The sequence below is a fragment of the Channa argus genome, chromosome 1, assembly GCF_033026475.1.
Source record: "Channa argus isolate prfri chromosome 1, Channa argus male v1.0, whole genome shotgun sequence".
Taxonomy (NCBI): Eukaryota; Metazoa; Chordata; class Actinopteri; order Anabantiformes; family Channidae; genus Channa; species Channa argus.
The window spans coordinates 29,779,901-29,793,656 of NC_090197.1; the positions used below are offsets into that span (position 1 = coordinate 29,779,901).

The 13,756-nt window shown below is 38.5% G+C and overlaps 2 protein-coding genes across 7 annotated transcripts in view; one reads left to right on the forward strand and one right to left on the reverse strand.

Annotated features, from left to right (window-relative positions):
• The window catches only part of nckap1 (NCK-associated protein 1), a 32,022-nt gene extending 18,427 nt beyond the window's left edge, over positions 1 to 13,595 (forward strand). For 5 of the 6 annotated variants that reach the window (XM_067480316.1, XM_067480333.1, XM_067480341.1 and 2 more), the window contains 21 exons: positions 164 to 260; positions 1,033 to 1,139; positions 1,243 to 1,375; positions 1,513 to 1,594; positions 1,759 to 1,817; positions 2,037 to 2,182; positions 2,321 to 2,453; positions 2,588 to 2,707; positions 3,772 to 3,911; positions 4,286 to 4,417; positions 4,623 to 4,841; positions 5,914 to 6,044; positions 6,269 to 6,366; positions 6,556 to 6,649; positions 7,084 to 7,166; positions 9,588 to 9,668; positions 9,759 to 9,852; positions 9,939 to 10,055; positions 11,505 to 11,614; positions 11,866 to 11,955; positions 12,087 to 13,595. In XM_067480316.1, the coding sequence (XP_067336417.1) occupies positions 164 to 260; positions 1,033 to 1,139; positions 1,243 to 1,375; positions 1,513 to 1,594; positions 1,759 to 1,817; positions 2,037 to 2,182; positions 2,321 to 2,453; positions 2,588 to 2,707; positions 3,772 to 3,911; positions 4,286 to 4,417; positions 4,623 to 4,841; positions 5,914 to 6,044; positions 6,269 to 6,366; positions 6,556 to 6,649; positions 7,084 to 7,166; positions 9,588 to 9,668; positions 9,759 to 9,852; positions 9,939 to 10,055; positions 11,505 to 11,614; positions 11,866 to 11,955; positions 12,087 to 12,203 (2,383 nt within the window). In that variant the 3' untranslated portion in view covers positions 12,204 to 13,595. The remainder of the gene's footprint in view (positions 1 to 163; positions 261 to 1,032; positions 1,140 to 1,242; positions 1,376 to 1,512; positions 1,595 to 1,758; positions 1,818 to 2,036; positions 2,183 to 2,320; positions 2,454 to 2,587; positions 2,708 to 3,771; positions 3,912 to 4,285; positions 4,418 to 4,622; positions 4,842 to 5,913; positions 6,045 to 6,268; positions 6,367 to 6,555; positions 6,650 to 7,083; positions 7,167 to 9,587; positions 9,669 to 9,758; positions 9,853 to 9,938; positions 10,056 to 11,504; positions 11,615 to 11,865; positions 11,956 to 12,086) is intronic. The other variant, XM_067480325.1, reaches the window with a different exon arrangement.
• LOC137101955 (uncharacterized) lies at positions 7,209 to 9,672 on the reverse strand. The gene is made up of 2 exons (XM_067480981.1): positions 9,560 to 9,672; positions 7,209 to 9,471 (listed from the first exon to the last, which is right to left on the reverse strand). Exon 2 carries the CDS (start codon positions 9,461 to 9,463, stop codon positions 8,843 to 8,845), a length of 621 nt encoding a protein of 206 aa, XP_067337082.1. The 5' UTR covers positions 9,464 to 9,471; positions 9,560 to 9,672; the 3' UTR covers positions 7,209 to 8,842.
• Positions 13,596 to 13,756: the final 161 nt, after the last annotated feature.

Consider the following 13,756-nt stretch of genomic DNA (forward strand, 5'->3'; position numbering starts at 1 on the left):
CTTCCCCTTTCATCTTCTTTCTCATTTTTCTGCCATCACTGTCATCTACTTATTTGTCTTCTTTCTGGATTGTCCTGAAAGTGTCAAAATACCATTTTAATCATGATACTTATGTGGTTTGCTGCTCTGCTCTGACTTTATTCATCTATCTGATTCCCTGCAGAGGCTCCATGCACAGAGAGAGACGCAAGTTCCTCAGATCAGCTCTTAAGGAGTTGGCAACTGTTTTAGCTGATCAACCTGGGCTACTAGGCCCAAAGGTAATACAAAAAGACCACCTTAAACAGTGAAATGACACCTCAAATAACTCTACATTTGGTTTCAAAGAAGCTGAATGAGCAGTACTAAAAAATAAATACCTTATGTTGCATCTCAATAAACCAGTTTGTCTTAAATATCACAGTACAAAGACATGAAATAACTTCATGATAATAAAAAACATAAGTGCAGGTAAGTGCTTAAAGGAGAAAGCTGAAGAGTCCAAATAAGTGTCACCTAATGTGTCATTCAAATGTTTCCTCAAAGACTAAATACCTGTATAAAGTCATTTTTAAAGTTTTTAGTTCCTCAGTCATAATCTAAAACAGTAGGCTACTGAGATCTAAAAATGTATAATTCACTAATTTCTTTTATTTTTCTTGTACTCTCTCTTTAAAAATTTATTTTGAAGAGAGACCCAGTCAGAGGGGAATATAACAAGTTTTTACCATACTCCGATAAATGCTACCTTCATATGCCAGCTCTTTGCTGTGGAGTTTCGGATCCTAATATATATCATGCCTTACAATGTAATTTGATTACATTACCACCTTAAATAAGGCAAATTAAGCACTGGCTGATTTCAACATAAGTCCAAAACCTTGTAAATTTGGTTCAGAGGTGGTGAGGGTTGCTTTCAAATGCTTGGTTATTTTTGTTTCTTGAAATTAATAGTCTTGGAGAGTTTTGACATTTTCTTTCCTCATCTTTAAATCTCTCTCTCTCTCTGCTTCCTCTAACATTTTCTTTTTCTCTTACTCTGTGTGTTGCTAGGCATTATTTGTGTTCATGGCATTGTCTTTTGCCCGTGATGAGATCATCTGGCTGCTCCGACATGCAGACAACATTCAGAAGAAAAGCACAGATGACTTCATAGACAAGTACGCTTAAATACAGACCTTGAACAGCCTTATTTTTTTATTTTTTTAATTGTCTTAATGTGTTACTTTAGTTTTAAGTCTGATATGGTTTTGTATTTTGCAGGCACATAGCAGAGTTGATCTTCTACATGGAGGAACTTAGGGCGCATGTCAGGAAGTATGGTCCTGTGATGCAGCGATACTATGTCCAGTACCTGTCTGGTTTTGATGCTGTGGTGCTGAATGAACTTGTGCAGGTACAAGCACATAAATAATGCTGTCTAAATGCACACATACACGCTTTTACACACTGAAAGTTAAATCCATAAGATTTTTTTTTCCCACTGCACTAGTCTTTTCTAACCAATCTGCGTTTGCTGCTGTCTTAAAACAGAACCTGTCTGTGTGTCCAGAGGATGAGTCTATAATTATGTCTTCATTTGTCAACACCATGACGTCTCTCAGTGTCAAACAAGGTAAAGATTAGTAGAAGTTGTAACAGGAGCAGTAACAAAATTGTAATATTGATAGTGTTAAAGGTGGTAGGTTAATAGATAATACTTACCAGAGGCCAGTCAGAAACCAATATTTTAGTGATAATATTTGATTTTGCGCAAATTATTGTGTTTTTTGTTTCCAGTAGAGGATGGGGAAGTGTTTGACTTCAGGGGCATGAGACTTGACTGGTTCAGACTGCAGGTATGCACATGAATATAGCACTCAAATTTGGGTTATTCCAGTGCAACATGGTTTCTTGTACTGCTGACACTAATTGTGTCATTGATTTGATTTTGTTTGACTAATATAAATAAAACCAGTGTTTTGGTAGCTGTCCACAAAGACTTTAGAATTTACCCTCTGTCTCTATATTTTTCTTTGCATCTTCTTCACTTTTTGTGTGTGTTTTCCTCACTGTAGGCCTACACTAGTGTCTCTAAAGCCAGTCTTGGTATAGCTGATCACAAGGAGCTTGGTAAAATGATGAACACCATAATTTTTCACACAAAGATGGTGGATTCTTTGGTAGAGATGCTAGTGGAGACGTCAGACCTGTCCATTTTCTGGTAAGACACACAAATGCAAATTAACTATGCATGCAAGCTAAAACTCACAAGTAAGGATGAACTGAGACAATTGAGCTGTTCTTCAGACATTTTTTATGTGTTAAAATGAACAAAATAAATTTTTGTGTGTTTGTGTAGCTTCTACAGCCGTGCATTTGAAAAGATGTTCCAGCAGTGCCTGGAGCTTCCTTCCCAAAGTCGACACTCCATCTGCTTTCCTCTGCTCTGCACACACTTCATGTCCTGCACACATGAGCTCTGCCCTGAGGAGGTAAATACACACACACACGGTCTTGTATTCCAATTCAGATAGACAGATAAACCTAACAGAAACGTTGATGTTATACCTATACTAATTTTTAAAAAGGTTTGTTCATTTGTGTGTTTATTCTTCTTCTTCAAAAGCGTCACCACATAGGCGATCGAAGCCTGTCATTGTGTAATATGTTTCTGGACGAGATGGCCAAACAGGCCAGAAATCTGATCACGGACATCTGCACTGAGCAGTGTACACTTAGTGACCAGGTAGACACACACACACACACACACACACACACACACACACACACACACACACACACACACACACACAGAAGCATACGTTAAGTCATAGTTTTAAATTTTGGGAAATACATAGTCACCTCTGAAAATTATTGCTGTCCTTTGCTAATATGTACAGCCAATAATAAGCTAAAGCAAGATAGTAAACTTGGTTAAAAGACGGTTAACAGGAATAAAGTTCAAGCCTTGCTCTGTTCAAAAATGACTACACCTACCTATCATAATCCTCAAAGTTCACTAATTAACATGTTAAATCTAACTTCTGGATAAAAACTTTGTGCAAGATTTACATTGTAGATTTACACAAGTTTCATTCAAAGTTTCATGTCCCAGCCGTGACATGGTCTGAATAGTACTGGTCAGAAGTCAGAGTGGTGTTGACCTTAACATATAACTTTTTGCCAGATACATACGGTGTAGTGCCTCATTGTTGTCAGTTTGGATTTTACATTTTAGTTCAGTGAAATCTTACCTTCAAGATTATTGGGGAAAATTACATAACGTAATCAAATATTTCAACAGGAGCTTTCTACTATTACTCAACATCTCCATCCTGTTGATGTGTTTGGTTGCCTGTGTTTGGTTGTCACCCCACCTTCTGCATGAAACCGGTGCCGCATGTTGCTTTGTTATTGCCTTGTTAACTGGTTTCAGAAATTAGTGCCAGTGTACAGATAAAGGCCCATAGGTTTTCGGGTAATACAGTATACCTTCTGATGTTACAGAATTTGAAAGAGCAGTAAGCCAGAAACACCTGGACTTTTATATTCATTGTGAAATTTTGCATGCTGTCAGTTAGAAGTTGGAAGCTCTTTGTTGAAGCACATCATTAAAAGCTTCTTACATTTACCTTTCATCCGTCTGCTGGTTTCACTTCTGAGTTTAAATAAAACAACCATACCACGGACATCAGCCAAGCCATGACTAATCAGTCTTCCCCATCTGCCTCTCCTTTACTTGATCTGTCATCTCTACCTTTCTTTTTTATTTTCCTCCTCTGTTTGACTCTCTTTCTTTTCTGCCTCTAGCTGCTTCCAAAACACTGTGCTAAAACCATTAGCCAGGCCGTGAACAAGAAGAGCAAGAAGACAACGGGAAAAAAAGGTGAACCAGAGAGAGAGAAACCAGGAGTGGAAAGCATGAGGAAGAACAGACTACTGGTCACCAAGTTAGTACCAAAAAGCAGACGATAAACATTTCAAAGCAACTGTCTTCGTCACTTATCATTTATCTCTGTTTTCTCTTTCTATTTGTCTCTATAAATATGTTTTATTTCTGTCTTTATTCATGTAGTAGTATCTGGTAATTCTTGTATAATGTGCTTAAAAATTTCTATTGTACTTGAGGTTTCTGGTTGATAAGAGGATGTTGATAGTGTCACATTTATAACTACTCGGTTTTTAGTTCATTTTACATTTTCTCTTCTGTATTCTGTTGCTGTAAAGGCCCACACAGATTATTACAAGTTTCATTATGACTTATTGAGCCCATTGTGAGTTTGTTTGTTTTTTTGTTTGTTTGTTTTTTTTTTTTACCTCCCAGTCTGGATAAACTCCACACAGCGTTATCTGAACTCTGCTTCTCCATCAACTATGTTCCAAACCTGGTGGTGTGGGAACACACCTTCACACCAAGAGAGTATCTCACCTCCCACCTGGAGATCCGATTTACCAAGTAAACGCACACCTGCAGAAAGTTATAGTTAAAGATTATGATTGCTCAGTTTAGATGCAGACACATTTAGCAGACACAGATTTGAAAAAGCATCAATATCTAGACTGTAATTATCATTGTCATCAAATTATTATTGTTCTGAATTAAACTCCATCGCGGTATGTTTTCTTCATCTCTGACTGTATCAAACTCCCTCCATCTCCAGGTCTATAGTGGGGATGACAATGTACAACCAGGCTACTCAGGAGATAGCCAAGCCCAGTGAGCTACTGACCAGTGTCCGGGCATACATGACTGTGCTGCAGTCCATAGAGAACTATGTCACCATTGACATCACCCGAGTCTTTAACAATGTCCTTCTGCAGCAGACTCAGCACCTGGACAGTCATGGGGAACCCACTATCACTAGCCTGTACACAAACTGGTACGGTTGTAGATAGTTTTCTTTTATTTATTTTTTTTTTCCTTTCGGCTTATCCATTGAGATCAGGGTTGTCACAGTGGATCATTTGTCTGCATGTTGATTTGGCACATTTTTACGCTGGATGCCCTTCCTGATACAACTCTGCCCAATTAGTACCGGGCTTGGGACCGGCACTGCATGGCAAAGGATGGGCTGTTGGGGGTTCAGTATCTTGCCCAGGGACACTTCAACATGTGGGTGGGAAGAACGAAAACTCCTGACCCTATGGTCAGTAGGTGGCCACTCTACCAACTGAGCCACTAGATAAACATTTTTCTTAATACCACAGTGCTAAAACATACATACACATGTAGTAAAAAGGTCAGTAGGTGGCCACTCTACCAACTGAGCCACTAGATAAACATTTTTCTTAATACCACAGTGCTAAAACATACATACACATGTAGTAAAAAGGTGTGGGGATGTCTTTTTATGAATGCTGTTCCATAAAATTGTTTTGCTTTCTGAATGCATTTGTGACCTTGGTTAGTGTATTTCTAATCAAATACTGTAGAAACAAGACATTCACAGGTTCTTTGGAGTTAGAAAAACCTTTACTCATAATAAAACGGTAAAATTTAGCATCCTGCAGCAGAAACTGTTTTGTTTTATGGAGGAAATGCTAATATCAAACAAAAAACTAAATGCCATTCCTTTCTTATAACAGCAGAGAAACTGCAGTTGAATTAAAGTTCATGACTGTATAATTTAGGGTCTTGTATTTTTTTCTTTTGAGGGATAAGTAAATTAGTTAACCTACTCCCCCCCCCTTTTTTTTTAATGGAAACCATATAACATCAAGAAATGAAATACATATCAAAATATGCCTTTTGCTAACTCAAATTTCCACATAGAAAAACATTACATGTTAATGTACACTAAATTAAGAAAAAATTATTAGTTGGATGTACCAAACAGATTCATTTATTAAATCTGCTTGTAATTTTAAAAAGGTAATGTTCCTAATATCTGTTAACTAATAGATAAGAATCTAATGCATACTTAGAAAGTATTTTTTTGTGTGTGTGTGCAGGTATTTGGAGACATTGCTCCGTCAGGTCAGTAATGGGCACATTGCCTACTTCCCCGCCATGAAGGCATTTGTCAACCTGCCCACTGAGAATGAACTAACTTTTAATGCAGAGGAATACTCCGACATTTCAGGTACAAACACAGATTGTTCTTTTACAAAAATACACGTATTAGTATACTGTTGATGTAATTTTGCTGAGCAAAAAGTTTGAATAAGTTATAATGCTGGTGAAAACAAAGTGTGTATAACATGTTCTATTCATTGTAGTATGTTTGTCTGAGCAAGGTTTGTATGTTACAATTTCTGCTAAAAGTACATGGTAAATTACACTTGTAATTTTTTGTTTATTTCTCAGAGATGCGTTCTCTGTCAGAACTGTTGGGGCCATATGGTATGAAGTTCCTCAGTGAGAGTCTGATGTGGCACATTTCATCACAGGTCGCTGAGCTGAAGGTATGCAAACATAACCACAGGGAGAAATCAAAAAGATGTGCAACCTCTTAACTTTGATCGGGAACCATTTGTCTGTTTGCACATGTAATCAATAATGCTTATTAAAAAGTAAAGAATTGAACAGAAAAAATGTTAAGAATAGACATTGAGTGAAATTGTATTTTATGCTAAATGTTCGTCTCCTTTTAGAAACTGGTAGTGGAAAACATGGAGGTGTTGACCCAGATGAGGACAAGCTTTGACAAACCAGACCACATGGCTGCACTCTTCAAGAAACTGACCTGTAATTACACACTGTCACAAGTGCACATACACTTGCTAAGCACTGTATTACTTGAATCTAAGAATTCATATTTATAGCATCTTGATGCTAAATGCCAACATAATGACTCAAATTGTAACTGATTATAGAATTTTTTAAATATTTTAGTCTGCCTTATCTTTATGCCTGCTACATAAATCTTTCCAGGAATTACTGTGTGCTTGACAGCTCATGCATAACTACACTTAAACTCATCAACAAGTCCATTGTTTACTCTGCTGACAGTCTTCCTTCTAGACTTACATGTCTTTGTGAGAAGCTGTGTGTACATTTCCGTGTATTAGAAAAGAATTGTTAACACAACTATATATCTGTTAGTTCAATTAAATTTAGCCAATTAGTCTGACTGCTTATTGTTGCTTAAATTTACATATATTCTGTTCTTGTGTTTCAAGCTGTGGACAGTGTTTTAAAGAGAATGACCATCATCGGTGTTATCCTGTCCTTTCGCTCCCTCGCTCAAGAGGCTCTGAGAGATGTAAGACACACACACTACACATATTATTACCCTTACTGTGGATGGATAGACATGGTTTAAAAAAAATAAATTAAAAAATAGCTAGTCAAGTTTTATTGTCAGTTCTTCCACATGTACAGTACATACATACAGGGAACTAAAATTGTGTTTCTCTCGGATCAATGGTGCGTACAGATAATACTAACAGTGGAGCATAAAATCTAGATCAATTATATATAAAAAATATAAAATACAACTATACAATTAGGGCATTGAAGAGTAATACTAACAAAAATAAAGTAAAAAAAAGTAAATAAGCAGTGCAAGACCCATGGCAGATGGAGTGCAAACCAGTGAAGAGTACACCAGTGCAGGTAACAGATTTATTCCAAAAAAGGCTTATTCAGTCTGGTTAAAGTGGAAAGTGACAAAGTGCTCAAGAGCAGTTCTTTTATTTAAATTGACAGATGAGGTAGTTGGGGTTATAGTTCTGTGCCTGAGGCAGAAGAGGGAAGGGGAGCCAAGTTCGGGACCGAGTTCAGCTTCCTGTCAGCCTGATGAATGAAGCTGTCCTTCAGTCTGCTGGTCCTGCCTGTAGACTCCGCAGTCTCCTCCCTGGAGTGGGATCACCTGCAATGCAGAGGGCTTTGCGGGTGAGAAGGGTTCCATAAATGTCCTGGAGGGAGGGGAGAGAGACACCAATGATCTCAGCTGCTCTCACTATGCGTTGTAGAGTCTTCCGGAAGGAGGCGTTGCATGCCCTATACCTCACAGTGATGCAGCTCATCAGAATGCTCCCGATGGTGTCTCTGTAGAAGGTGTACATGATGGGGGGCGGAGCTCTGGCTCTTCTCAGTTTACAGAGGAAGTAGAGATGCTGCTGTGGTTTTTTTTTTTTTTTTAATTTTTTTTTTGGGCCCGTGCTCCATTGTCCAGTGCTCTCTCCAGGAGAGGTCCTCTATGACACACCCAGGAACTTGGTGCTGCTCACCCTCTCCACAGTCGCACCGTTGATGGTTAGAGGAGCAGGCTGAGTGTGCGCTCTCCTGAAGTCAACAACAATCTCCTTAGTCTTCTCCACATTCAGAGAGAGATTGTTTTCACTGTACCACCCGGCCAGGTGTCTCACCTCGCTCCTGTAGTTTCTCATCTTTGTTGCTAATGAGACACACCACAGTCGTGTCATCTGCAAGCTTAATAAAGAGGTTGGAGTTGTGTGATGGTGTGCAGTCATGGGTCAGCAAAGTGAAGAGAAGGGGGCTCATCACAAATCCTTGGGGGGCCCCAGTGTTCAGTGTGATGGTGCTGGATGTGTTACTCTCGACCCGTACTGCCTGATGTCTTCCAGTTAGAAAGTCCAACAGCCAGTTGCACAGTGAAGTGTTGAGCCCCAGCTGGACCAGTTTGTGAATGAGCTGTTGAGGGATGATAGTGTTGAATGCTGAACTGTATTCTGAACTGCTGAACTATAACTGTTCATACTGTCTATGAAAAGTATTCTGACATATGAGTCCTTTTTGTCTAGATGTGTGAGTGCTGTGTGGACAGCCGTTGCGACGGCATCCTCGGTCAAGCTGTTGGACCGATATGACAACTGGAAGGGGTCCAGGGAGGGGGGGAGGCCAGACTTGAAATGGTGCATGGCTAGCCGTTCAAAGCACTTCATGATAATAGGAGTAGGTGCAACTGGACGGTAGTCATTGAAGCAGGATGGGGACAGCCTCTTCTGGACTGGAATGATGATGGTAGCTTTGAAGCATGTGGTTACAACAGCTCTGACGTAGAGAGATGTTGAGAATGTCTTTGAAGACATTGGTGAGTTCTGCTGCACAGTCTCTCAGTACACGCCCAGGAATGTTGTCAGGACCCGGAGCTTTGCGTGCACTGATCCTGCTGAAGGATCTCCTCACACTGTCTGGGGTCAGCGTCAACACCTGGTCGCCGGAAGGAGGTGGAGTCTTCTGTGCGGTGGAGCTGTTTTGTTTTTTGAAGCGAGCGAAGAAGGCGTTCACCTCGTTCAGCAGAGAGATGTTGCTGTCACAGGTCAGAGGTGGGGGCCTGTAGTCCATAATGGTCTGTATCCCCTGCAACAGGCTCAGAGTGTCTCTGCTGTTGCTGAATTGATGGCTTATCCTCCTGGAGTACTGTCTCTTAGCCTCTCTGATGCCACAGGACAGTTTCGCCCTGGCTGTTCTCAGGCCCACCTCATCTCCAGCTCTGAAGGCAGCGTTCGGCGTCTTCAGGAGTCTGTAGACCTCCCCCGTCATCCACGGCTTCTGGCCTGGACAGTGATGGTCTTTTTTGACAGTTGCATGCATTGAAGCCCCTTAGAAAAAGATCCAATTCGTCTATTTACATTGCATCACATTTTTGAATATTTAGTGAGATTTGCTGATGCTACATCGCTGTCTTACTGGATTGTCTTTATCTCGCTCTCTCTAGGTGTTATCCTGTCACATTCCATTCCTGGTCAGTTCTGTGGAGGATTTCAAAGACCACATTCCTCGGGAGACAGACATGAAGGTAAAACCTACTCGAGAGACACGTAAAAATAAAATAACATTATAACCTGTTGACAATATTTAAACCTTCTCCCTCTCCATGTGTTTCTAGGTTGCGATGAACGTCTATGAGCTGTCATCAGCAGCAGGTTTACCGTGTGAGATCGACCCCGCTCTGGTGGTAGCTCTGTCCTCACAAAAAAGCGGTGGGAAACTTACAAACACAAATACGGACTGAATTCAGATTCTACATATTCCTTCTCCTAACAAGATGCTGTATATATCTGTGCAGAGAACATCAGTCCAGAGGAGGAGTATAAAATTGCCTGTCTGCTGATGGTGTTTGTGGCAGTTTCATTGCCAACACTGGCCAGCAACGTGATGTCACAGTACAGTCCCGCCATTGAAGGTACAACACAAGGCTGCTGTTAGGTTTTGATTTTTTGTTTTTTTATTTAAAAATCTCAGCTTGGTTAAAAGGAGATTGGTGTACTGTGATTTTCACCCAGATTTTATGTATGCACACATGAAGTCACTGAAGTAAAGAACTGCTGAGTACTATACTCTGCAGATTAATCCCTCAGTCTGAAAAACTAACAAGAAATAGTTACTTGAACTGTAGCTAATGAATATTTTTCTTATCTACACGTCTGCCAATTATTCTTACTAACTAATCAAGTGTTCAATTAATCAGGGTCTGGAAAAGATTAAATCAAGGCTCTTAAAAGGCTCATTACAGTTCCTTCGGAAATGATCTTCAGGTTTTGTTTAACAAACCCACAATCTTAAACACGCTAATGTTTAGTTTAATAAAATATCTATGTCTAGGAAAAGCAGCAACACATAAAGTACTGTAAACCAACATATTTTTGTGTTGATGTTTGGTGGGGGTATCACTTATCAAAACAGTTTCTGAAAGTTTTGCTGTCAGTCAGTTAATTGACTCGTATTTGCAGCTGAAAAAATGTCAAGACTAATTCATAGTAGCTGTTTCAATAAAATGAAAATAATGATCCCAGTGTTGTAGGGTATAAATAGTTCAGAGACTGAACAGCACGGAAGGAAATGCTCCACATTATAGGAAACATAATTTACTTCTTTGACAGCATGAACCTGTTCTGTATGCAAATGAAATAACCCTCCTGCCCTCAGATTGATTCATGTGCACATGAGCCAAATCATCTTCGTAATGTATACTGTTTACATTTTAAATTAATTTATTTGTAAGACAGTTTCCTCACTGAGCTCTGTTAAACCGTACTGCATGTGTAAAACTATTTATTCATTTACTGTATATAAACCTTAGATATTTAGTGCAATAGAGATGCTTTGTCATTGCTGAATGGGGCTTGTGTTAAGATATCAGAGAGATTTGGCAATCAGGCATGAATTATCAAGACGTTGCCTCTTAACAACCTTGAAATGAAAGTGCCACTGCTAATAAAGGACATCAGAAAAGGATAATGAGTTGTTATGGGCTCCACCATTGTTGGTATGCAGACCGCATTTTGGCCAGCAATTGGTTTTCCAACCTCACATCTGAATTTGTGACACATTTGTAATCACGCAAACATTTTATTAACTTTTATAAATTTTCATACATATCTTCACTTTTTTTTTTATGTTTTATTTTATGCATGTACACACACATTTGTTTTCATCTGCATTAATTGCAAAAATAAAATCCATATTTTCCCTGCTGGACTGGGAGTTTAATCTTGTATACTGGAGGATTTATCTGGTCTGAATGTTTTAAGGATCTCACATCTCAGAAATTAAAGCAAATGTATTTGATCATTAAATAAAGATTGTGGGGTTGTTTTTTTTTATATCAGTGTGCATTTGCTGCCCCCTGCAGGTCACTGTAACAACATTCACTGCCTGGCCAAAGCCATCAACCAGATTGCTGCTGCTCTCTTCACGATTCACAAGGGTAGCATAGAGGACCGCCTGAAGGAGTTCCTAGCTGTAAGAGGATACACGTCTATTTATATTTTAAAATTTCATGTTCTGGTACTATGACACCTTTGCAGGACACCAGGCTGTTATCTTCCCATCTTTCCCACTGTCTTGTTCCAACTGGACTAGCTAAATTGTACTGTATTTCATTGTCTCTGTGATACATGAAAAAAAAGTTCATCATTGCAGCCCCTTAATGTTATGTAGGGAAAATATCTGTTTGGATACAACTTAACATGTTTTTCTGTATGTATGCTTAGCTGGCCTCATCCAGCCTGTTGAAAATCGGCCAGGAGACTGACAAGATGACGACACGCAACAGAGAATCTGTGTATCTGCTACTGGACATGGTAAGAATTAAAAAAAAAAAAAAAAAACCTACATTAAATAATCACAGTGGTTCTGGCAGTGATGCATCAGGAGAGAAACAGTAGTGTTGTATAGCGCTATATGTAACAGTCTGACATTGTTTGTGTTTCAGATCGTGCAGGAGTCTCCCTTCCTGACCATGGACCTGCTGGAATCCTGTTTCCCCTATGTCCTGCTGCGAAATGCCTACCATGCAGTCTATAAACAGAGCATCAGCTCTAATGCATAGATTCAGTGTATGTCACGCTGTCTTTTATTAGAGTATAAGCTCTTCTACAACAACAATTACACTAAAAGCATACACTAAAGACAAACTAAACACGCTAAACTATGCCGAAAATGCCTCAACGTACTATCCTGACAAAAAAAGAAATCTGTCGACATGAAAACAAAAATTAAAGCAATCAACACTTTAAATACAGAACAAATAAAACTGTATGCAAAAAGAATATAGGCTGTGTCCAAAATCACTCCTTATTCACTACTACTTATTCACTACTCCTATATAATATACACTAAATAGTGCAGTCAATTGATATTTTGGACAATTATTAACAGTTGTAATATTGTGTCATCACTAGCAGAAGTTTTGGCTTTGTGACAATGATTTTCTCATCTTTAAAATGGGGAGCATTGCATTGCATTGTCGAATTGTCAGCAGAAAGTGGTATGCACATGTACATATACACTACTTTTTTTTTTTTTCTTTTTCTTTTTTTTTTATTTCTTTGTGATAGTTTCGAGTGTACAATATAGTGGATAGATTTATACATTTAACATCCGGACAGTACTACAAAACACTATATAGCAAGTAGGGGGCGATTTCGGACACAGATGTTGTGAAACTCCATATTTAATTGCACATATTTAAGATGACAAAAACACAAGAATTTGACAAATAAGCGCAAAACATAAACACACAAACATGCTAGCTGGCTGAAGTTGGGGGATCAGTGTCTTTATTTTAATCATTGTACTTTTTTCATGATGTTGCCAGGGACCATAACCATAGCAACACATAATAATAATAATAATAATAATAATAACGTATGTTTGGTTAGTATAAAAGAACAAAAATATAAATATATAGTATATATATAGTTGAACATAAAATATTCTTTTTTTTTCCTCCTTTTTTTTGATGAAAGATTTGAGATTTTTAGTGGCCACATAACTTGTATAACTGTTGTGACAGATTTGGATGCTTACTTTGGGAATGCAAACGGTTCTGATGTGATGTGGGTTTTCTTCTTTTCCTTTTATCGCATAGACTGGGTGAGGATTCCTCTGCTGATAATAAAAGACATGATGCTTGTTAACGTTTACATACACATTTACATTCACACACGGACAAACACCTTGAGCAGATATAAAACTACTCACACACTAATCTTCCAACATTTCATTGCAAACACACACACAATTGTATAACATGGTGATGTTTTTTTTTTCTAGCTAGTCGTAACATTAACTTTTTGTGGGTAAAGATAAAATATCTGTATTCTAATTTGATGTGAACTGAACTTGTCTGTTTTTAATGTTTATGTTTTTGTTATTTTTATGACTATGACAATGATGATGATTTGCCAAATGTGTTGACACTAAAATTTGTTTATCAGGGCTTGGAAGTGGTGGAGTGTTTGGGTATTAATGGGTGAAATTTTAAAATGTTTAGATGATTCTGGAAACAACTGCCTGTCTCTGTGGCTGATTTGTTAACAGAACAGGTCAAAATAGAAACTTTTTACAGTGGGAACAAACTAAAAGAAAATGCTGCAGTTG